We start from the raw sequence: 23,781 nt of genomic DNA on the forward strand, positions 1-23,781 counted from the left end.
AAAAGCTCCATCCAGTTATTATCCACCCCCATCCCCCCGCCACTCCAATCTATGAATTAACACTTTCTTTGTTGTTAAATGTACATATTTCAGGTACTTTAGGACTCTGCAATGAGACTACATGAGTTCAAGTCCTGGCTCCATCACTTCCTAGCTGCTGGCCTTGAGCAAGCCATTTAAGCTCTCTGTGACTCTATTTCTCATCTTTGGAATGATGAGAATAAAATATTTAATTCATAGCATTATGGTGGGGATTCAGAGAGTTAATATACATAAAACACTTTAAACAGTCCCTGGTAATAATTAAAGGCTAGAGAGTATTCTGTTGATCTCTCTTAATTGTATTCCGGATTTGAGACTGGTTTGTGTTCACCGTATGGGGACTCTTCGTGATTTTGTAGAATTCCCTTGAATTCCTGCGTTCTAGCTGCCAGGCTCTCAATTTGCTCCCACTCAGTTAAAGCTCTTTTGAGATCTCAAGAAGAGAGAAAGTACTTGAAATGCATTTTTCTGCTGATCGGAGCAGTGACATTATCTTTGTCTCCACAGAGCCTCCCCTGGTGGCTCCCGTTGCAGTTCAAGGGCTTTCTTCTCCACAGTGGTGCTCGCCACATAGCACATAGTAGGTGTTTAATCAGCACTTATGGAAGGAGGAAAGGAAGGAGTATACCGTACAGAGGATAACATTAGTACAGAGTAGTTTATATGGACAAGGTCCCTATGGAATTGAAACTTGTGCCCTAAGACCTACTGACTAAGCATGAAAATCACCAAGGAAATGTGATCAGCTTGGAGGAGAAGGAGGGGGCGGAGGAGAGAGAAGAAACCGGAGCAGCCTGCTACCTGACTGAAGATATCAGTGTTTCCAATGATGATGGTTCCATTTGTTCAGGCCAAATTGAAAACCTTGCCGCTGCTGAGGGACATCAAAGGCATCTCCAATTGCTCTTTGCCCCAGAGATTCATCTTTCTAGGGGTAGTTTGTCATTTGTCTTGTAGCCACTCAGGTGCTCTTCTTTATGGCTAGAGCCTAGCCAGCTCACCAGACACTTCTTTGGGTTTTGGCAGGAGAAAGAGACGGGAGGTGGCCTCTTTCCTGTGCTCCAGGACAGTTCTTAGTTGAAGCCCTTCTGACCTTGGCAATCTTATTCTAATTCTTATGCCAAATTAGACTTCTAATAGAGCCTCTCCCACAGCCCGGATCCTCCAGCCTAAAAGACTTGGAATAGATAGGCTGTAACTAGAGACTAGTTTAAGGTTCCATAGAGAGTTGAAATTGAAACTCAACAGAGCTTTTCTAGTAAACACATTAGCTATTTAATCAACTAGGTCATTGATGGTAAGTAGAACTGTCTCAACTGGCATGCCAACTTTGATTGATGGATAATACCTGCCTGGGGAACAGTGTTGAGAAGGATTCTGAATCTACATCATCACATCTGGGGCTTAGGAGCAAGTGCTGTGATCAGTCAACAGTGTCTGTCATAGATGTGGGAAAGGGGAGTAGCCCCAAGAGAGGTAGATATTTACCTGCTAAAGTTGCTAATGAGAAGAGGAGGCTGTTTATTTGGAAGTTGGGAAAACAAAAATGTTTGAATGGCCACCCATGCTCATGTAAGTAAATCAAGACGGGCCTTGAGAAATTCAACGTCGGGGGAAAATGAGGTACCAGCTCAAGAAGGAAGGCAAAGAAGGAATAGCAGTGATGATAGACTAGTGTTCTAGTTCCACGTCACTGTAGGACCTTTACAGTATTCAAAAACAGCCAGATGGAGAGAGGGCAGGCATGACAACCTTAGGTGGTGGTTCTGAGTTGGAGTTCAAGACCTGGGCAGACCCCAGAATGGAGAGTCAAGTCATTGACAAGCAGGTGGAATATCATAGAGAGTGTTTCCCAAGCTGACTTCCGTGAATCACTTAGTATCCATGAGATGTTTTCAGTATTTTGCCGTGAGAAACAGACGATGGTGGGGAGAGGATGTTCCATAGTGTTCAAGTTTGGGAAACCCTCTGTCAAAAATATTCAAGAAAGTCAATTGTAGCCCAGGGTGGCTCTTGGCCAGAGGGGGTTATGGAAGAGAAATGCAATAAGCTATAAAAGCAAAAATGTGGCCTGTGTGATCTTGTTTGCTGTTCACAGACATAGTAAAAGCAAAAATGTGCTGAAAGGCCTTGAATGACAGGCTGAGGAGTTAGGGTTTGATTGGTAGACATGGAGGATTGTAGGCTGGAGATGTAATGCAGTCAGAGTTGGGGTTAGGAAAATGTTGATGCCGTGAAGGAGAGATTGAAGAGAGGAGAGATCGAAGGGCAGAAGATTAGCTGGGAAGCTGTTATATGGTCCAAGCAAGAGGTATTAACAGCCTAAACTAGGGCAGCAGCAGTGGGAATGGAAAGAAAGGGCCAAAATCAAAAGCCATCTCACCAGTAGTATTGTTGGGACCAGGCTGACTTCAAGCAGTACTCAAGGTCATGAAGGTTGTGCTAAAGGGCACCAAATAGCCCTGCCCTACAACTCTGAGAACAAAGCCCTCAGGGTTGGAGGTAGATTGCTGAGATAGAGTGTTTGATTAGACAGAAAGTATAACTTCTCACCTCTAGGGCTGATTAAACCCTGGGAGAGAATCAAGGGCGTTAGCATTATTCTTCTGGAACTCTCTCACAGGCGAGCGGCCATCTGCCCTGGGCCCCTAAGGTGCATGATCACTGCAAACTCCTTTTGCTCCGTGAGTCTGTGATTTTAATTTAGCACATGAATATTGGACAGGGCCTTAGAGCATAGCTAGTCAGTGGCTTTCCAACCTGACTGAACATCAAGATTCTCCAAGGAGCTCATTAAAATGCAGATTCTCAGTCTCCCTTTCCAGACTTGGATTCATGCCAGAATCTGGGAATCTGCATTTTATGATGTCCTGAAGTGATTTGGATGCATAGTCAAAGTTAGGAATTATTTAGTCCCTTCTCTTCATTTTGTAGGTGAGTTAAGCTGAGGCCCAGATTGGAGCAAGGATATGCCCAAGGCCCCAGGCCCTTGCACCAAGGCACCAGTCAGTGGCAGGGCTGGACTAGTACTCCATGCTCAAGGCTCCTCCTGTGTGTTGTGAACTAGTACTTTGTCCCATTGCTAGTCTCTAGGCTGAGGGTTACACAGTGATTCAAAGTTCAGAAACCTTCTCCTATCACCTCCCTGCACTGTGAGACCCTCCAGGAGATGTGTTGCTTGAGTCTAGGATATACACAGAAGAGTGCTGAGGGCAAAAATAATAGTAGCTAACATTTACTGTGTGCCAGGCATTGTTCTAAGCACTTTGTATGTAGAACTCTTTGTTTTTTTTAATTTTTATTTTGCGGTACGCGGGCCTCTCACTGTTGTGGCCTCTCCCGTTGCGGAGCACAGGCTCCGGAGGCGCAGGCTCAGCAGCCATGGCTCACGGGCCTAGCCGCTCCGCGGCATGTGGGATCTTCCCAGACCGGGGCACGAACCCGTGTCCCCTGCATCGGCAGGCAGACTCTCAACCACTGCGCCACCAGGGAAGCCCTGTAGAACTCTTTTAATCCTCACAATAACCACATGGGTCAATATTATCCCCATTTTACAAAAGAGGAAACTGAGGCATAGTGAGGTTAAGAGGGCAAGAAGCTGCTTTCTTTTCTCTTTTTTTTTGGCTGCATTGGGTCTTCATTGCTGTGCATGGGCTTTGTGGTGAGCGGTGGGGCTGCTCTTCGTTGCAGTGCGCGGACTTCTCATTGCAGTGGCTTCTCTTGTTGTGGAGCACGGGCTCTAGGCGTGCGAGCTTCAGTAGTTGCAGCATGTGGGCTCAGTAGTTGTGGCACACGGGCCCTAGAGCGCACGGCCTTCAGTAGTTGTGGTGCGTGGGCTCAGTAGTTGCAGCACGTGGGCTCTAGGGCATGTGGGCTTCAGTAGTTGTGGCTTGTGGGCTCTAGTAGTTGTGGAGCACGGGCTTAGTTGCTCTGTGGAATGTGGGATATTCCTGGAGCAGGGATTGAACCTGTGTCCCCTGCATTGGCAGGCAAATTCTTAACCACTGTGCCACCAGGGTGGTCCCAAGGAGCTGGTTTCACTATGTCCTGTTGAGGTGACTGTTTTCCTTTGCCTTGGGGGTGCTCCTAGCCCCTACTTCTTTTATTCCACACTCAGAGCTGGCCCCTTCGCCTGCCTCCTTACCCCCAGGGAGCCATTCAGCACAGTGCTGGGGGAATTTGGCTACAGTGTTGCCCTCAGTGCCAGGCTCTGCTATGGGCCTCCCTTTACTGAGGGGCTGCAGTCAGAGAGCCAAGCCATCAGGAGTGTTTAAACAGCTGGCAGCATGCCCTGGCCACCAGCCCTGCCAGTAAGCCTGGAAGGGGCCTGCACGTCAGCTGGGCAGGCAGTGGGGAGAGGCTGCTTCTCCTGACAGCCCCAACTTGTGCTTAGATGGGCAGGCATATATCCAGGGAATTCATTCATCCATGCAGGAGGAGGGGCCAGAGCAGAGGTGTAGAGTTGTGTGTGGTGCCTTAAATGAGCTTTAATTGCCGCTGATACATGGCCTCAGAACTGCTGTTGAAGCATTGTCTAACTCTGTTACTCAAGGCCCTTGTGTTAGGACTCACTTGATAAAAGTTCCTCTTGGGCTTAGTGAACAAAGTTTATCTCATTTGGAAGTTGGGAAAACAAAGATGGTTTTCTAAATCTAGATGGACCTTGCAGGTCCTGGTGGTGAGTTCTCTTGGCTGTGTTTTTATTTTTGCAGTGGCTGCTAGGAAGCTCAGGTTTCTGTCTGTTGCTTAAGTGAACACTGCATCTGATTTTGAGTTCTTGATGAAATTAACTTCCCCTCTCTAGTTTTCATGGTTATTAATCTCAATTTTAATTTGCCATGTTTCTAACTACAATATATGAAAGTATCAGTTTCATTGCCTCTTATCCGTTAATCTGACTTTTTTAATAGCTTATTTTTGGTTGCTATTTAATTTTTATATCTTTGTTGAACTTTTTTTCATGTTATTTTCTTCTGTAAACTTTTGTGCTTTATGTCCTGTCTTCATTAATCTAAGTGATATTAGTGCTTACTTGTGATCTGTATAATTTCTTTAAATATTAAAATTACCCTTGTGTTGTAAAAAAATTTTTCTTTAAATTGCCCAGTAGTGTGTGTGCTTTTATTTTAAGCTGCCTCAAATAGTTTACCAGAAATAAGCAGGGCAGAAAATGAATGAATGATTTAAATTTCTTGTTTTTGTACCACAGTGAGTGTTTATGGAGCAGTCTTTTTTTTTTTTTTTTTTTTTTTTTTTTTTTTGCGGTACGCGGGCTTCTCACTGTTGTGGCCTCTGCCGTTGCGGAGCACAGGCTCCGGACACGCAGGCCCAGCGGCCATGGCTCACGGGCCCAGCCGCTCCGCGGCATGTGGGATCTTCCCGGACCGGGGCACGAACCCGTGTCCCTTGCATCGGCAGGCGGACTCTCAACCCCTGCACCACCAGGGAAGCCCTGGAGCAGTCTTTTTGACATTCCACTTTATCTGCATTTGGTTTCTGGTGATAAGAGCGATAGCACTGATTGAGTGGTTATTATGTGCTGGACACTGTTCTGTACATGTTAACTTATTTCATAACAATATTATGAGGTAGGTATTATTATTATCCCCATTTTACAGATAAGAAAACTGAGGCCCGGATTAAACAACCTGCAGTGCTCACACAGCTAGCAAATGATAGAGCCAGGATTCAAACCTAAAGCCTTGAAGACTATGCAGCAGTGGTTCTTAATCAAGGGGTTATTTTACTCCCCGGGGGACATAGGAAATGCTTGGAAACATTTTTGGTCGTCACAACTGGGGAACTGCTCACTACTACATAGTAAATAGAGGCCAGGGAAGCTGCTAAACGTTCTGCACTGCACAGGGCAAAGAATGATCTGGCTCAGATGTCAATAGTGCCAAGTTTGAGAAACCCATGTAGACCACCCATTATATCATCTCTTTAGGATTCCCGAAAGCTCTTTTACCTGGTTCTCCATCTTTGATCTGCCCGCGCAACCGAAATGCCTCACAATGGGGTGGGCCGCTGTATCCACAGTGGCCCATCCCACGGAGGGGAGCACAGGCGTCCTGAGAGCACACCCTGGCTCTTGGGGAGCCTAAAGGGTAGAAACCTTATGAGAAAAGAGTGCTGAATGCCAAAAGCACAAAGTACAAGGCTTTAGGTCCATTGTCATTGCTGGTCCCAAGAGGGGCAGAGGCTGCGGAAGGAGCTTGTGGGTTTATTACCTTAGGGAGGAGTGCCCCCTCCCCTGACAGGAACCAGCCGGAAAGCCCCAGGTCACTGAAGCCCCAAAGAGAGTGCTTCACATGCCCCACATACCTGCTTCTCCCTCTGCTCCTGGCCCCCAGGCACTAACCCCACATCTTACCCCATCCAGCCCTCTGAGAGCAGATCCTTCTTACCCCCTCCATCTCATCTAGATACTGACCCAGCCGCCACTGGAAGTTTCCTGGGGTGGGATGAGTCCTGTTTCCCTTGAACCCTCACACTAGCTCACTGCAGGTCCCTCGTGGGGAAGTCTCAGTTGCATCCTTCCAGAGGACACAGCAGGAAGAATGCTCCTAATCCTGGCAGCTCGGGCATCACTTTTGGAAGGCGGTCCTGTTGTGGAAAGAACACTGCACAAGGAATTGGCAGACCTAGGCTGGTGGATCTGTGTACTCAGGGGCCTGGCATGGGAGTCAGTGCGGGCCTGAGTTACATTTGTCTCCTCCACGGTGCCTGGCACGGGGCTTTGCGTGGGGCTGGCTGTCAACAGTTATTTTTTTGGGTGGAATAAATGCATCACTGCTCTGCTCTGCTCTCTGATCTGGACAGATTGAAACCACCTCCACAGAGAGATCTGGGTGGCGGCGGCAGTCTGCTCCATGGCAGAGGATGCAGGATACACGCGATCCACGTATGGAACACGACTGAAGGGCTTACCAGCCTCCTCCTGCCTGCTGTGCAGGTGCCTGGACAGTGTGGTCATGGTGAGTCCTGCTCTTGCCTGCGGGCTTGTCTCAGCCCACCTCATTCTACCTCCCAACCACGCACACCTGGGCTAGAGGACCTTTGCGGTGAGGGGCTGATGAATTAAACAGAAACTAATTAGGGGACTACTTTGTGCCAAATACTGGGCCAAGTGTTGCGGACAGAGCAGTGAATAAGAAAGACATGGTCCCTGACTAATGGGGAATAGAATTTTGAACTAGTAAATATTAGTGGGATGTGTGTAATGAGGAAGTATTAGGGGAGTTTGTTACTGTTTATTACTGATATATAGAAATGCTAGAAATTCAATGGATACAATTTTCATCTCAGAAGCCACATTACTGCCCCATTCCTCTATGCGGTTCCCACCCATAGGCAAAGGTGGCGGTTATGTGTATGGCCTGATTCATTTCAAGTTATGTCCACCCCAAAATATCTGGCCCTATGGTCTATTATGCTGTAGTTAAAAGAGTACATGGTCTATTATGATATAGTTAAAAGAATTTTGAAAAGATCTGGTTTTGAATCCTGTCTCTTCCTCTTCTGGTCTGTTAGTTAATGTTTCTGAGACAATCTCCCCCTCTGTAAAATTAGAATAACAATAACCATCCCCAGAATTCCAGGAAATGCCCCTTGAGTTACTACAAGGAGTCAGCCTTGGGACAGCCCTCATTTTCTATGACTGAAAATCCCTGCAACCAGAGTGAGGTGCGGCTGCAGGACAAGGTCACGTCCTAAGAGGCAATAATTAAAAGTCCACTTTAGTTGAGGGAGGAACAAAGGCAAGGCCTGATCCTCTACCCAATGGGCTAGTTTGTAGACCACCCTTGAAGACCCTAGTTCCCAAATGGTTCCCAAATGGTAGAAGTCAGACAGTGACAGGGGGAGTGAACATTTCTAACTTTACTATCTAGTGTTGATTTTAATGTGTTTTGGGAAATGCAACCAGCATAAACAAATGCATGATTTTATGAATATTTTTGTTTAGAATGATGCTAGGTTTAAATAAATGCATTAATTTAAAGAACTAGGTAGATAATTGTTCAGTTGGCACAATGATACAACAAAAATCATGAAGGCGGCTCACAAGTGACTGGAGTATGGAGAACACTGGTCTCATAAGCCTCTTCATGTTAGTGCTGAAAAAACTGAGGTCCAAAAGGGTGAAGTTTAAGGTTGGCAAGAAGCAGACCTGGGGTTAGAACTGAATCCTCCAGAGCCCAGTGTGGTGTTCTCCTTAGTAGCCCAGGCCACCTTCCCCCCTTGAGCTCCCTGCACCAGAAGGTGTTTTGATTAGGGCTCTTTTGCTTTTAAATAACAGCTTTATTGAGCTATAACTCCCATACCATAAAATTCACCCTTTTAAACTGTGCAACTCAGTGGGTTTTAGTATATTCACAGCGTCACACAGCCAACAGCACACTCAGTATTAGAACATTTATCAGCACCATATCCATTAGTAATCACCCTCCCCCTCAAGCCCCTGACAATAACTAATCTACTTTCTATCTCTATAGGTTTACCTGTTCTGGACATTTTACATAAATGAAATCATATACTATGTGGTCTTTTGTGCTGGCTTCTTTCACTTAGTGTATATTTTCAAAGTTCATCCATGTTGTAGCCTGTATCAGCACTTTCACTCCTTTGTAAGGCTGAGTAATATTCCATTGTATGGATATACTATATTTCAGTTACTCATTTATCGGTTCATGGACATTTGAGTTGTTTCCACTTTTGGCTATCATGATGAATGCTGCTAAGAACATGGGTGTACAAGTTTTTGCATGGATATATGATTTTTCTTGGATATATACCTAGAAGTGGAATTGTCTGGTCATATGCTATGATTGGGGTTCTTGACTGCAAACAACAGAAATTGCCCCTGGCCCTCTTGAACAAAGAAGAAATTATCAGCGAGATAGTGGAGGCTTCCAGAATCCACAAGGGGAAAGGCTGAAGGGCCTGGCCTGGAAAATGGGACAAGAGCCACAGGTAGGTCAGTGGCCAGGCAACTGAGCCTTAGGCAGGGTCACCCCATGGAAGTGCTCAGGCCTGCACACGACTGTAGCCTGCCAAAGGGAAATTAAGGAGACGGTATGAAGTTGAAGTTGGAGGGAATGTTGGACATCCCCCAAAAGACAAACATCTACTACAACATGGACAGATTATAAGAGGGAAAGGCCAGGCCTCCTGGAGTAGCAGAACCTAGCAAACCTGGGACAGGAAAGGCAGGCAGAATTAAATACAGAGGTAGGAGTAGGTAAGGAGAGCAGGTGAGAGTGACTCAGCTGTAGGATGGCCTCTGGTTGGGCCCCAGACTGATCTGCCTCTCCATTTCCCCCCATCTCGACTTTTCCTCCATTCTTCTGTCCTCCCTTGCTGGCTTCCTCTGGCAAGATTTTGAAGACACTGAAAGGAATATATATACACACTGGAAGAATTCACTAGGCTGTAAGCTCCACGAGAACAAGGGACCAAATCTGCCTTTCTCCCCACAGTAGCCTCACTGCCTAGAACAGTGCCTGGCACAGAGTAGATGCTCAGTAAATACCTATTGAAATCATGAATGAATATGGGCAAAAAGTAGTTGAGAAAAAAAGAATCCCATATCATATAGATTGAATTATTACTCCCAATTCTTTACTCTTTCCTGTTTCAGTTACTATACATACATGTCCTTTGCCATTGAACTTTGCAGTACCTGTTACAGAGTAGGTGAAGAATATGTCCCTGCTCCATTGATGTTGGGCACAGCCATGTGATTTGCTTTGGCCAATGAACTGTTAGTGGACATGAGACCAGCAAAAGCTTAAATGTGCTTGTACAATTTACTTGGTCCCATGCACTCCTCCATCCACCTTGAGAACCTGGGTGGCCCCCGAGTAGCCACCAGCCCAAGAAAAATGAAGAGGTTTGTGGAGCCATTCTGAACACAACCTGCAGCTGGAGCCAAACCAGTGGGTCTCCGGAGAGCCACAGCTGATCCACAGACCTGCGAGTGAGAAAAATGAGTGTATAAATGACTTTAGAGTCCAATAGACCTAGGTTGAACTTGAGCTTATTAATTCTGAGAAAGCAACATGCTGTATGATTCCAACTACGTGACATTCTGGAAAAGGCCAAACTATGGAGAGAGTAAAAAGATCAGTGGTTGTAAAGGGTTCAGAGAAGTGAGAGAGGGATGAGTATGTAGCGTACGGGGATTTTTAGGGCAGTGAAATTCTTCTGTATGATATTGTAATGGTAATATACATCATTACACATTTATCAAAACCCACAGACTATGCGATACGAGTGAACCTTAATGTAAAGTATGGACTTTAGTTGATAGTAATGTATCAATATTGGCTTGTCAGTTTTAACAATTGTACCATACTAATGCAAGGCATTAATAATAATAGAGGAAACTGAGTCAGGGATGGTGGTGGTGGTGATGAGGGGCTATAGGGGAATTCTCTGTACTTCTCAATTTTTCTGTAAGCCTAAAACTCCTCAAAAAAAAAAGTCTATTAATTAATTTCAAAAAAAACAAAACCAGCCAACAAACAAAATTCTATCATCCTGTACTTAATGTCTCCATGTCTGTTTCCACGTCCCTAAAATGGGGATGACGCCTACCTATGGAGTGTTGTGAGGGTGAACATATTTAGCTGCAGAGCCTCTCACGGCAGGGCTTGGTAGATTGTTGGCTGCCCATGAAGCATCCATTCCCTCTCTCACAAATCCCAATTTTTACATAGGTTTCGCACACGTCCTCCTGTGCTTCCTGCGGAACTGATCTCACCCTGAACTTCGGAGCTGGTCTTGATTGGTGTAGGGCTATCCCAACCCTCTCACCACCATTATTGGTTCAGGAACTCAGGTATGTGCTGGTCAGCAGAGAGCACGGGTCCAGCCCCAGCCATGTGCTCAGGAACGGGTGTGTGGATCAGTCAGGTTCTTAGCTGCAATAACAGAAGCTGACTCTGGGTGATTCAGCACTTTACAAATTTATTAAAAGGACAATGGGTGGCTCACACGGTCATAAGGAGAGCTGGAGAGCCAGGCTCCAGACCAAGCTGGCACAAACCACTCCACAATGCAGAGCTACAAGAAAACTGCTGCCACCACCAAGCTCTGGGTGCGGGTGCTGCAGACTGTACCCCCGCGGCTTCTGTGCCAGGAGCTCAACTTTACTGCAACCTCTGATGCCTGCACTGTAGGAGGGAGAGAGGAGGGAGGAGAAGCAGGCTCCGTACTTTGCTTCTTGCATCGCTAGCTGCAGTAAAAGTCCTGTGTCTGTGTCAGGAGAGCCAAATCTGGCTTCCACCTTGGGAAGGTGGGGCTAAAGATTTTAAACTTGTCCTAATGAAGGATGAGTGTTCAAAAGAGCCAGGGTGGTAACAAGTACGACAGATTCTGCCACAAGTTTGGCTCCAGTTTCAGAAAATGAGGCACAGCAGCATTGTTTGTTGGGACTTCTTAGGAAGAATCTTCCTCATGCATTAGACAGACACAAGAAGAGACTCCCTTTTCCTCTGGACATTGTGATGTGTTGGCGTGGTGTTTGGAGCGCAATAAATCATTTTGGCATGAGGGAAGCCAGCCTGAAAATGAAGCCAATACACGGAGGAGGCAAGAAATCAGAGAGGAGCAGAAAGAGCACAGAGCCACTGTCCTCGTCTGCTTCTGAAGCCATCCGACCTCTGCATTTCCAGCTACAAGAGCAAATGTGGCTTGGATTTTCTGTTGCTTACAGCCACATGCATCCTAACGGATGCAGTAGCGATTACACACACAAAACTACTAGAGACAGCAAAAGGCAAGGAAACCAGTGAAGACCTGGGTTCTAGCCCTATTTCTGCCTTGCTCCTCTTAGCCAAAGCATTTAATCTCTGAGCTGCAGTTTTGCCCCTTTCACAGAGCTGACAAACAGCTGTTTTCTCAAAGGCTTTAACATTTCAGGTCCCCATTGGGCCTAAGTTTTCTTGTATTCTCTATACTTGGCAGCTGGGTGGGAGGTAATGGGAGGTTAGGAAAGAGAAGGAAATGCTTTGAAGTAGAATTAGGTCAAAGCTGATCACTAAACTGCATGTATATTTGGGGAGTTTGCTTTTCCCTTTCTCTGTATTCTTAAGAGATGCATCAGGAAAACTGTAGGCCCTTGTTCAGGAGGGGAGGGAGGGAGGGAGGATGCCAGATATGCCTGATGTTTTACCTTTATTCTCTTATATTATCCTCACAGCAGCCCTTGGAGGTGAGGATGCTTGCTTCCATTTTCAGGTGTGGAAACGGTTTAGAGAGGTCAAGTCACCTGCCCTCGGCATGAACTTCAACTTAATACTATCAGCTTCCAGACCGCGTGCTCTGTTCAGTATCCCTCACCAGCCCCCAGGAAAATATGAAAACACACTCCACTTGGGTATTGAGCTCCAGAGGTTTAAACTGAAGCTTAGACAGGGCTGAGGGAAGGCACTGTTTCCTTGGGTTAACTTCAAACGTTCTATTCCCCTGAGGGAGGCACTGGTGGTCATATGTGTAAATACCGAGGATGTCTTTGAAGGACATGTGAGGGTGGCAGGGAAGGGAACAGGGCCTCTGGGGGATGGTGGAGAGAGAGGCTCTAACTTTTCACTGTTGGCCTTCTCCTTGGTAAACGTTGTACTATGTGCATGTATTATCTACTGAGAAAGTAAATTACATGATATTTGGTGTTTAGGTATTAGTCTCCTGCTTTCCAACAGTGACCTGGTCTAGTCACTCTTTACTGTTTCCTGATTTGTAAAATAGGGATAAAAATGTCTACCTCTCCAACCTGCTCGGAAGGTTAGATCATAAAATGCAAAGGAAAGGGTTTAGCACTGAGTAAACGCTCAATAAACAGAGGCCATGTCTCGAAACAGCAAAGCTCTAGCCATATGAAAGCTACAATGAGTAGGCCATTATTGTTTGTTGTCCAGGGCATTTACACAGATAATTGTGGAATATTTAAATTTTCAACCTGTACTACCTCTTGGGTCTGAAATAGTTTGGCAAGTTCACCATGAGAACAAGCCATATGTTACAAGAGAACATAGGTGTGAGGTCAGACAGATCTGACTTTAGAACCTAAGGCTGTGTAACCCTGGAAAAAGCGCTCAAGCTCTCTGAGCTTTAGCTCCCTTGTAGCCCTGGGATGATTGGATTCTCATGGGTGGTCTTCATTCCTCATCAAATGCCCACATCCCAAACCAGATTCAACTCCATAACACATTAGTTAGAAATCTACTGGGGACATAGGGAAAAAGACAGATCACACACTACATAATAGACACAATCAAATTCTCCATCAGATACCTTTCTTTTCCAACCATCCTCCCAAATTCCTCTTCCCTGCCAATCATTTTCTTGCTCTCTCCTTTTCACCTCTATAACTTTAAAAAACTCTCTCTGTTGTCGGGAGTAGTTCGTCTCTACCCTCAGCAGGTGAGCCCCACTCAGCAAAATAAAGACTAAGCAGAAGACACATTTTTGGTTCTTGAGTGTGTCTCTTTGGAGAGGGGATGGGGGCAGCCTCAGTCCATCCTGCCATGTGTAATTGGGGGATAATTATACTTGCCTTGCCAGGTTGTTGTGAGGATGAGCAGAGCTGGAATTCAAGTCCAAGTCTTCTGACCTCAAGTTCAATATCCCTTCCCACAGCTACAACAGAATATTATAGAATCTTGGTTACTAGAAATTCACCTAGCTTGAACTCTCAATCTAACTTTTTCTAATTTTGTTGTCGTTATACGTTCAGCTTTTAGAAGAGACAAAGAGCTAGTCAGGAATGTGAAAGTAAAAATTCAGTTTCCAGAATAAGTGCTGGGGTCAGTACAATTTTATGCCAACGTCTTATTCTCTGTGTATCTGTGATGCCAACCAGGGAGACCTGAATTTAGAGTGATGACCCCCGAAGCAGAGTGACATCCTCCATTGTCAATGAGCCATCTTACTGTGCTTACTCACCTCCACTTAGTTGGACAAGAAGTTGGACTGAGATGTTTCAAAAATCATCCGCAAGACTTGAGATGTGATGAGGTATTCTTCTTAGTCTGACTTCCCACTTTCTAAAAACCTTCTAGCAAGTTGGGATTTCACTGTATAAGACCTCTCAGAAAGTGAAAGGAGCAAGGGTGACCAAGCCTATCAAGAAGCTCAGCAGAGGGCTTCCCTGGTGGCGGTGGTAGAGAGTCCGCCTGCCGATGCAGGGGACACGGGTTTGTGCCCGTGTCAGGGAAGATCCCACATGCTGCGGAGCGACTGGGCCCGTAAGCCATGGCCACTGAGCCTGTGCGTCTGGAGCCTGTGCTCCGCAACAGGAGAGGCCACAACAGTGAGAGGCCCACATACTGCAAAGAAAAAAAAAAAGAAGTTCAGCAGAGAGGCAAGCTGGCTGAGGCATGCAGCAGTGGGGCCAGGAGTAGATTATGTATAAGTTTCCTAGGGCTGCTGTAACAAAGTATTGCAAACTCTGTGACTTAAAACAACAGACATTTATCCTCTCAGTTCTGGAGACTGTAAGTCTAAAGCCAAGGCGTTGGCAGGGCTGTGTTCTCTCTGAAGGCTCTAGGGGAGGATCCTCCCTTGCTTCTTCCTAGCTTCTGGTGCTGCCAGCAATCCTTGGCACACTTTGGCTGGTAGATGCATCACTACAGTCTGTGCCTCAGACATCACATGGTGGTCTCCCTGTGTGTCTCTGTGATCTCTTCCTTTTTTATTTCTTCTTCTTCTTTTTTTTTAAATTGAAGTATAGTTGATTTACCATGTTGGGTTAGTTTTAGGCTTACCTTTTTCATATTCTTTTCCATTATAAGTTATTACAAGATATTGAACATAGTTCCCTGTGCTATACAGTAGGACCTTGCTGTGATCTCTTCTTATAAGGACACCAGTCACTGGATCAGGCCTGCCCAATCCAGTATGACCTCATCTTAACTAATCACATTTGCAAAGACCCTATTTTCAAGTAAGGTCACATTCACAGGTCCTGGGGGTTAGGACTTCAACTCATCTTTTTGGGGGACACACTTCAACTCACAACAGAGTGCTCTTCCTATCTTCCAAGTTTGTCAGCCAAGGTACCTGCTGAAATGATTCAAAAGCTAGCACACAACTAACAGTGACTGAAGGGCGGAAGCTGGTGGGAAGGCGAACTTGTGGGCATTTCCAAAAATGGGGCAGTGGAGGCCTTGAGTGCCAAGTCAGTTCTTAATCTCCTCCTCCAGTCCTGGTGGAGGCACAGTTTCATAACATCTGAAGTACAGGATACTTTGCTAGTCTTAACCTAACCCATAACTTCAAAATTAATCTTGGCAAATTGGCTCATTCATCATTTACAAGATACAGTTTCACATGATGGTTAACATCCCCTTCCAAGGTAGATGTGTGTGTAATTCATTCCAGTTTTTAAGAGACATCTCCCAGAATTCTCAAATTTATTGTCAAATAGCAGTTCCAAAAAATTGCATCTGATGCTGACTCAGGCCTGGCAGGGAGAGTTGCCACTGGCACTGAGCTCTGGCACTGATTTGTGACTTCCCAGCGGGAGAACCCCAGAGATGGAAGCCCACAGGCGTGATCTCCCTCTTAGATTAAGATTTAATAGGATGGCCTCCCCCACCCAGGCTGCCAACCCGGATCAGTGCCACAAGCCAACTCTTGGCCTTGCTGTGAACAAGGGCAGTGAGGAAGACTTGGCAAAATTTTAATTAACTGAAGATAAATAAACATACAGAGGGAGCATGAGTCCATTAGCTGGCACCACCACCCGGAGAGAAAAGACCTCACTAATCACACGCCACAGCAGGTGAAAAGACCTGCAGACCAGCAGTGTCCATTTGCTCTCAAATTGAAAACCATATTTTCAAAATAAATATGCATGGGGTTTCTGTTTGTCATGTTGTTTCTCCTGAAAAGCGGGAAAGCTGGGATATTAATGAGCAACTATTTTTGATATTTCAGCCCAGGAAAGCTGAAAACACAAGTGCAGCAAAGCAAGGCTGGAATGGCCCTTCCCGCGGAGGAGAGAGAGAGGGAAGTTGTTCGGGAAGCCAAGCAAAGGCAATCAGAAATTGAGGACCCATCTCCAAGGGAAAACACAAATAACGCAGTCAGCCTGGGCTGGATCAACTGAATCTAGACGTGGTGGAAGATCAGGTGTGGCAGAGGTATGCTGTTTGCTCAGAGTCAAGGAGTCAGCAAGGTTAGATCCTAGGTAGGTCTGCAATTCACCAACCTTGGTGTGGATTGCAAGATGGACAAGAGACAGGGCTGGAGCTTAAGTTTACAGCATTCTAGAGGAAGATTTTATACAGTTTTAGAACCTCGTCAGAAAGCAGGCACTTCATTTACTCACTACGGTATTTATGCATCACTTACCGCATAACAAGTGCTACCCAGATCCGGAGGCACAGCAGTGAGGAAGATTTAACGAAGTCTATTCTCACAAAGCTTACATTTGAGCTGGAGGAAGAGAATGACAAAACCAGAAAAGATCAGGTGGCAGCTAAGTGCAGAGACCTGAATGGCCAGAAAGAGCTGGCTGTGCAAAGACCTGGAGGGCATTCCAGGGGACAGCAAGTGCAAGGCCCCATGGGAGGTGGGAGCTTGGTCTCTTGGAGGAATGGAGGAAAGGCCAGTGTGGTTGAAGCCCAGTGAGAAAGGAGATGAGTAGTAGAGGAAAAGAATAGGCAGGGACAAGGTAAGGAGATTGGATTTTATTCCAAGTGCAAGTATTTATACTTATTTACACGAAAACTGCCATTCCCTCTAGATTACAAACTTCAAGAGAGCAGAGGCTATATCTGTCTTGCTTGCTCCATACCTAATTTGCATTCCAGGGCATGTACTGCCTGCCTTTTTTTTCTTTCTCTTCCCTCCCCTCCTTCCTTCCTTCCTCCTCCTCCTTCTTCTTCCTTCCTTCTACTATTACGGGTATATAAGATTTCTCCCCCACCCCCAACTAAGTTGTGAACTATTTGATGGCTTGAGTCTGGTCCTCTTCTTCTGACCTTTCTATAGTGTGGTGGGCCAGCCTCCAAGATGACCTCCAGTAATCCTTGCTTTCTTGCATGGTCCTCTTTCACACTGAATCAGGTCTGTCACTAGTAAATAAGTAGGAGGGATAGTGTATGACATTCAAGGCTAGGCTGTAAAAGTCACTGCAGCATCCGACTTGGTCTCTTGGTTTCTTGCCTGGGGGGAGGCCAGCTGCCATGCCATGAGGGCACTCAAGCAGTGACATGGAGAGACCCACATGGAGAAGAACTGAGTCCCCTGACCTGAGCCAGCAGCAGTTTGGCAGTCAGGTGAGTGAGCACCTTGGAAATGGATCCTCCTGCCCCAGCCAAGCCTTCAGATGATTGTAGCCCCAGCTGACGTATGACTGCAACCACATGAGAGACCCTGGGCCAGAACTGCCCCCTGCGTCCTTCCCAAATTCCTGACCAACAGAAACTGTGAGAGATAATAAATGATTGTTTTTTTTTTTTAAGCCATTAAACTTTGGGTGACTTCTTAGGCAGTATTAGACAACCAGGGGGCATAGCATAAGGTCATGCACAAAGTGGCGGGGTGAAAACACAGCTATGAGGAAGGCCCTTTTTCTGTGGGACAGAGGGTCAGGGAGCACCTGAAACAAGGGGAGGGCTAATGCTATGCCTGAGGGCATCTAAGAGTCAGGTCTGAAAGAAGGGACCACTGATGAGACCATCCAAGAATAAATGTGGAGGGCAGAATGTTTCAGCTATTATCTCCTGCAGAGAAGACCAAAGCCAGGAGATCCAACCAAATCATATCTGCAAGAATCTAGAACCTGTGTAACTTCCCCAGGTTTGTTGTTTTTGTTACCCTGGTCCAGTTTTGCAGAGTGAAAAGCTCTTGAGTGTTTGTTTAGGGTAACACATCACAAAGAGTCAGGGAGAGGTGTGGGAGGAGGCAGCTACCAGGAGGGGAGGCAAGCAAGTGAGGCCCTGGGACCTGCTGAGGGAATCAAGTCAGGACAGAAGGCCGACTGGGCCTGAGTCACGCCCCCAGGGCTTCATAGTTGAAAGTCCACTGCACATGCATGTTGCACAGAGTGAAAACATTTCAGTAACATCCTGGGGCATAGGCACAGCCGTTTCCAAATCTGCCCTCTTCCTAAGACTCTTTGCTTTTATCAGAGCTGGCACCTCGCAGGTGGAAATGTGGAGTCATCTCAGTTAGCTGTGTGAGGCATATGCCCAGCAAATTATTTATCCTCAAACAACCCCCTCCTGACAACTTTGTCTGGCTGCTTATTTGTGTAATTAATTTACATTGTTCAGTTGAAGTCTGTTGAATTATTTCAAAATAAGTTTTATCTGGAACTCCCATATGTGAAACCAGTAAAAGCAGTGCTGTTGGGAGATGCAAGAGGGAAGAGATATGGGAACATATGTATATGTATAACTGACTCACATTGTTATAAAGCAGAAACCAACACACCATTGTAAAGCAATTATACTCTAATAAAGATGTTAAAAAAAAAAAAAAGCAGTGCTGTTGCAGTTAAGGCAGGAATGGGAGAAGGTGCTGGACCCTGCCTCCCCTCAGCTTCCCCTCGCTTCCCAGGAGCCCTAATGTTCTCAAGATCATAGCTTGAAAGTCACAGATCAAGGGTATTCTAGAGTCTGCCGCAAGGTTTTATAATGATCTGACATTTGTGATTACTTATGCTGCTCTTTTCTTCCATGACTGAAAATAAATAGATTAATTTTCCTCACATACCACCTTATCACATACTTCCCATGCCTAACACCTCTTGTGCGGTCCTGCTTCTCAGAAGTTAAAGTGCAAACTGTTTTCTCGGTGTTGTCTCTGCTCCTGGTAACTAACCCCCTCTCCAGTCACACTCCCTCTTCACAGTCCCTGTGTGTCCTCCCTTCAGGCCCAGTGTTTGCATCTCCTCCACTGGAACACCATCTCCTCCCCCATCCACATGGACACTGCTTAGATACCACTTCCTGGGGACTTCTCTGCACTTCCCCCCACAAAGGATTTCCCTCATCTGTATCCCTTTGGCAAACACTATCTGGACCAGCTGATGACCCTTAAAATTACTATGGATCAAAAGTCACAGAAACATGAGGGTTGCCAGGAACCTGAGGGATGGTCTATTTCAAGATCGAGAATAAAGCCCAAGGGCTGAAGTAACTTGTTCAAGGTCACACAGCTAGTTAGTGCCAAAGTCACACAGAGAGTCCAGTTCTTCAGGCTAGGTTCAATACTTTGGGAGCCTTTGAAGGCAGACACTGTGTTTCATATTTCCTTGAATTCCTTCATGTAGTAGGTGTTCAATTAATATTTGTGACAGTGTTGATTGATTGGTGGTTGAGGACTTCTCTTCACCTTAGCGGTTAATCAGAAGCCAAGGCTGAGGATGAAGTCTCAGAGGCAGCAGCTGCAGAAGACAGTGTTTGTTACCCAAACCACAAGTGCCAGATCCCGCATCTGGAGGGCAAGCATAAAAGAGGGGCAAAGAAGCGTCCCTGACCCTGAAACTGTGTTTCTCTGAATGTTAACCTTCTGGTCTGTAAAGTCAGGATAGTATGAGGATTGGGAAAATGTATGTAAAGTACCTGGCACACCTAGGGACTCAGCAAATGTTTGCTATTTTAAAAAAATCACACTACTCTTGTTTCTAACATTTTATTGCAAAATTTTTCAAACACATAGCAAAGTGCAAAGAAGTTTACAGGGAACAGCTGTCTACCAGCCACCTAAATTCTACCATTAACATCTTACTAAAATTGCTTTCTCACACATTTATCCATCTATCCATCCATGAATCTATTTTATTTTAGTGGTGCATTTCAGTGTAATTTGCAGACATCAGAACACTTTCCCCTAATTACTTCAGCATGCATATCATTAACTAGGTGTCAATCTTTGTTTAGTTTTTTCATTTGAGGTAAAATTTAGATACAATGGAATAGACAAATCTTAAAGGGTACTTTCACCGAGTTTTGACAAATGCAAGTGCCTGTGTAATCAAAACTCCCATCAAGATGTAGAGAACACTTCCATCACCACAGAAAGTTCCCTCACATCCCTTCCCATTTCATCTCTCCCCCGACCCATAAAGGCAACCATTGTTTGGATTTTTTTCCCACCCTTAATGACCTATTAGAGAGCATCATATAAATGGAATTATATAGTATGTACTCTTTTACGTAAGGCTTCTTTCACTCAGCATAATGTTTTTGAAACCCATCTATGATGGTGTGTGATTAGTGGTCCATCTTTTTTGTTGCTGAATAGTATTCCATTGTATGAATATACTACTACTTGTTTGTCCACTATCGTGCTACGAATTTTTTAAAAATCCTGCTATGAATTTTTTTAATGTTTATTTATTTACTTTTGTTTTTTCTTTTTAGTCATCCATTTTATACACATCAGTGTATACATGTCAATCCCAATTTCCCAATTCATCCCACCACCACTCCAACCCCCTGCCACTTTCTCCCCTTTTTGTCCATATGCTTGTTCTCTACATCTGTGTCTCAATTTCTGTTCTGCAAACCGGCTCATCTGTACCATTTTCTAGGTTCCACATATATGCGTTAATATACGATATTTGTTTTTCTCTTTCTTACTTACTTCATTCTGTATGATAGTTTCTGGATGCATCCACGTCTCTACAAATGACCCAATTTCATTACCTTTTATGGCTGAGTAATATTCCATTGTGTCTATGTACCACATCTTCTTTATCCATTTGTCTGTCGATGGGTGTTTAGGTTGCTTCCATGACCTGGCTATTGTAAGTAGTGCTGCAATGAACATTGGGGTGCATGGGTCTTTTTGAATTATGGTTTTCTCTGGGTATATGCCCAGTAGTGGGATTGCTGGGTCATATGGTAATTCTATTTTTAATTCTTTAAGGAACCTCCATACTGTTCTCCATAGTGGCTGTATCAATTTACAGTCCCACCAACAGTGCAGGAGGGTTCCCTTCTCTCCGCACCCTCTCCAGGATTTGTTGTTTGTAGACTTTCTGATGATGCCCATTCTAACTGGTGTGAGGTGATACCTCATTGTAGTTTTGATTTGCATTTCTCTAATAATTAGTGATGTTGAGCAGCTTTTCATGTGCTTCTTGGCCATCTGTATGTCTTCTCTGGAGAAATGTCTTTTAGGTCTTCTGCCCATTTTTGGATTGGGTCGTTTGTTTCTTTAATATTGAGCTGCATGAGCTGTTTATATATTTTGGCAATTATTCCTTTGTCCAATGATTCGTTTGCAAATATTTTCTCCGATTCTGAGGGCTGTCTTTTCGTCTTGTTTATGGTTTCCTTTGCTGTGCAAAAGCTTTGAAGTTTCATTAGGTCCCATTTGTTTATTTTTATTTCCATTACTTTAGGAGGTGGATCAAAAAAGATCTTGCTGTGATTTATGTCAAAGTGTGACCTTCCTATGTTTTCCTCTAAGAGTTTTAAAGTGTCTGGTCTTGCATTTAGGTGTTAATCCATTTTGAGTTTATTTTTGTGTATGGTGTTAAGGAGTGTTCTACTTTCATTCTTTTACATGTAGCTGTCCAGTTTTCCCAGCACTACTTATTGAAGAGATTGTCTTTTCTGCATTTTATATCCTTGCCTCCTTTGTCGTAGATTAGTTGACCATAGGTCCGTGGGTTTATCTCTGGGCTTTCTATCCTGTTCCATTGATCTATATTTCTGTTTTTGTGCCAGTACCATATTGTCTTGATTACTGTAGCTTTGTAGTATAGTCTGAAGTCAGGGAGTCTGATTCCTCCAGCTCCATTTTTTCCCCTCAAGACTGCTTTGGCTATTCGGGGTCTTTTTTTTTTTTTTTTTGCAGTACGCAGGCCTCTCACTGTTGTGGCCTCTCCTGTTGCGGAGCACAGGCTCTGGACACACAAGGCTCAGCGGCCATGGCTCACGGGCCTAGCCACTTCGCGGCGTGGGATCTTCCCGGACCGGAGCACAAACCCATGTCCCCTGCATCGGCAGGCAGACTCTCAACAACTGCGCCACTAGGGAAGCCCTATTCAGGGTCTTTTGTGTCTCCATACAAATTTTAAGATTTTTTGTTCTAGTTCTGTAAAAAATGCCATTGGTAATTTGATAGGGACTGAATTGAATCTGTAGATTGCTTTGGGTAGTATAGTCATTTTCACAATATTGATTCTTCCAATCCAAGAACGTGGTATATCTCTCCATCTGTTGGTATCATCTTTAATTTCTTTCATCAGTGTCTTATAGTTTTCTGCATACAGGTCTTTTGTCTCCCTAGGTAGGTTTATTCCTAGGTATTTTATTCTTTTTGTTGCAGTGGTAAACTCACTTTCAGTCTGTATGTGTCCCTAGGTCCGAAGTGGGTCTCTTGTAGACAGCATATATATGGGCCTCGTTTTTGTGTGTGTTCAGCAAGCCTGTGTTTTTTAGTTGGAGCATTTAATCCATTCACGTTTAAGGTAATTTTTTTTGGCGTTATGCGGTCCTCTCACTGTTGTGGCCTCTCCTGTTGCAGAGCACAGGCTCCGGACGTGCAGGCTCAGGGGCCATGGCTCACGGGCTGAGCTGCTTCAAGGCATGTGGGATATTGCTGGACCGGGGCACGAACCCGCGTCGCCTGCATCGGCAGGCGAACTCTCAACCACTGCACCACCAGGGAAGCCTGGTAATTATTGATATGTATGTTCCTATGACCATTTTCTTAATTGTTATGGGTTTCTTTTTGTATGGTCTTTTCTTCTCTCATGTTTCCCACTTAGAGAAGTTCCTTTAGCATTTGCTGTAGAGCTGGTTTGGTGATGCTGAATTCTCTTAGCTTTTGCTTGTCTGTAAAGCTTTTGATTTCTCTGTTGCATCTAAATGAGATCCTTGCCGGGTAGAGTAATCTTGGTTGTAGGTTCTTCCCTTTCATCACTTTAAGTGTATCATGCCACTGCCTTCTGGCTTGTAGAGTTTCTGCTGAGAAATCAGCTGTTAACCTTATGGGAGTTCCCTTGTATGTAATTTGTCATTTTTACCTTGCTGCTTTCAATAATTTTTCTTTGTCTTTAATTTTTGCCAATATGATTACTATGTGTCTTGGCGTGTTTCTCCTTGGGTTTATCCTGTATGGGACTCTCTACGCTTCTTGGCCTTGGGTGGCTATTTCCTTTCCGATGTTAGGGAAGTTTTTGAATATCATCTCTTCAAATATTTTCTCGGGTCCTTTCTCTCTCTCTTCTCCTTCTGGGACCCCTATAATGCGAATGTGGCTGCGTTTAACGTTGTCCCAGAGGTCTCTTAGGTTGTTTTCATTTCTTTTCATTCTTTTTTCTTTATTCTGTTCTGCAGCAGTGAATCTCACCATTCTGTCTTCCAGGTCACTTACCTGTTCTTCTGCCTCAGTTATTCTGCTATTGATTCCTTCTAGTGTGTTTTTCATTTCAGTTATTGTATTGTTCATCTCTGTTTGTTTGTTCTTTAATTCTTCCAGATCTTTGTTAAACATTTCTTGCATCTTCTCGATCTTTGCCTCCATTCTTTTTCCGAGGTCCTGGATCAGCTTCACTATCATTATTCTGAATTCTTTTTCTGGTAGATTGCCTATTTCCATTTCATTTCGGTGTTTTTCTGGGGTTTTATCTTGTTCCTTGATCTGGTCCATAGCCCTCTGCCTTTTCATCTTATCTATCTTTCTGTGAATGTGGGTTTTGTTCCACAGGCTGCAGGATTGTAGTTCTTCTTGCTTCTGCTCTGTGAAGTTTTAAAAAATGCTAGT

The 23,781-nt window shown here is 44.8% G+C and overlaps 1 protein-coding gene across 1 annotated transcript in view; it reads left to right on the plus strand.

Moving 5' to 3' along the window:
• LRIG2 (leucine rich repeats and immunoglobulin like domains 2) overlaps nucleotides 1-22,595 on the plus strand; it is a 100,506-nt gene extending 77,911 nt beyond the window's left edge. The window contains exons 19-21 of the mRNA XM_024764810.1: nucleotides 6,865-7,019; nucleotides 15,985-17,330; nucleotides 22,540-22,595. Coding sequence (XP_024620578.1) covers nucleotides 6,865-6,869 — 5 coding nt within the window. The 3' untranslated portion in view covers nucleotides 6,870-7,019; nucleotides 15,985-17,330; nucleotides 22,540-22,595. The remainder of the gene's footprint in view (nucleotides 1-6,864; nucleotides 7,020-15,984; nucleotides 17,331-22,539) is intronic.
• Nucleotides 22,596-23,781: the final 1,186 nt, after the last annotated feature.

The sequence above is a fragment of the Neophocaena asiaeorientalis genome, unplaced genomic scaffold, assembly GCF_003031525.2.
Source record: "Neophocaena asiaeorientalis asiaeorientalis breed wild unplaced genomic scaffold, Neophocaena_asiaeorientalis_V1.1 scaffold62, whole genome shotgun sequence".
Classification (NCBI taxonomy): Eukaryota; Metazoa; Chordata; class Mammalia; order Artiodactyla; family Phocoenidae; genus Neophocaena; species Neophocaena asiaeorientalis.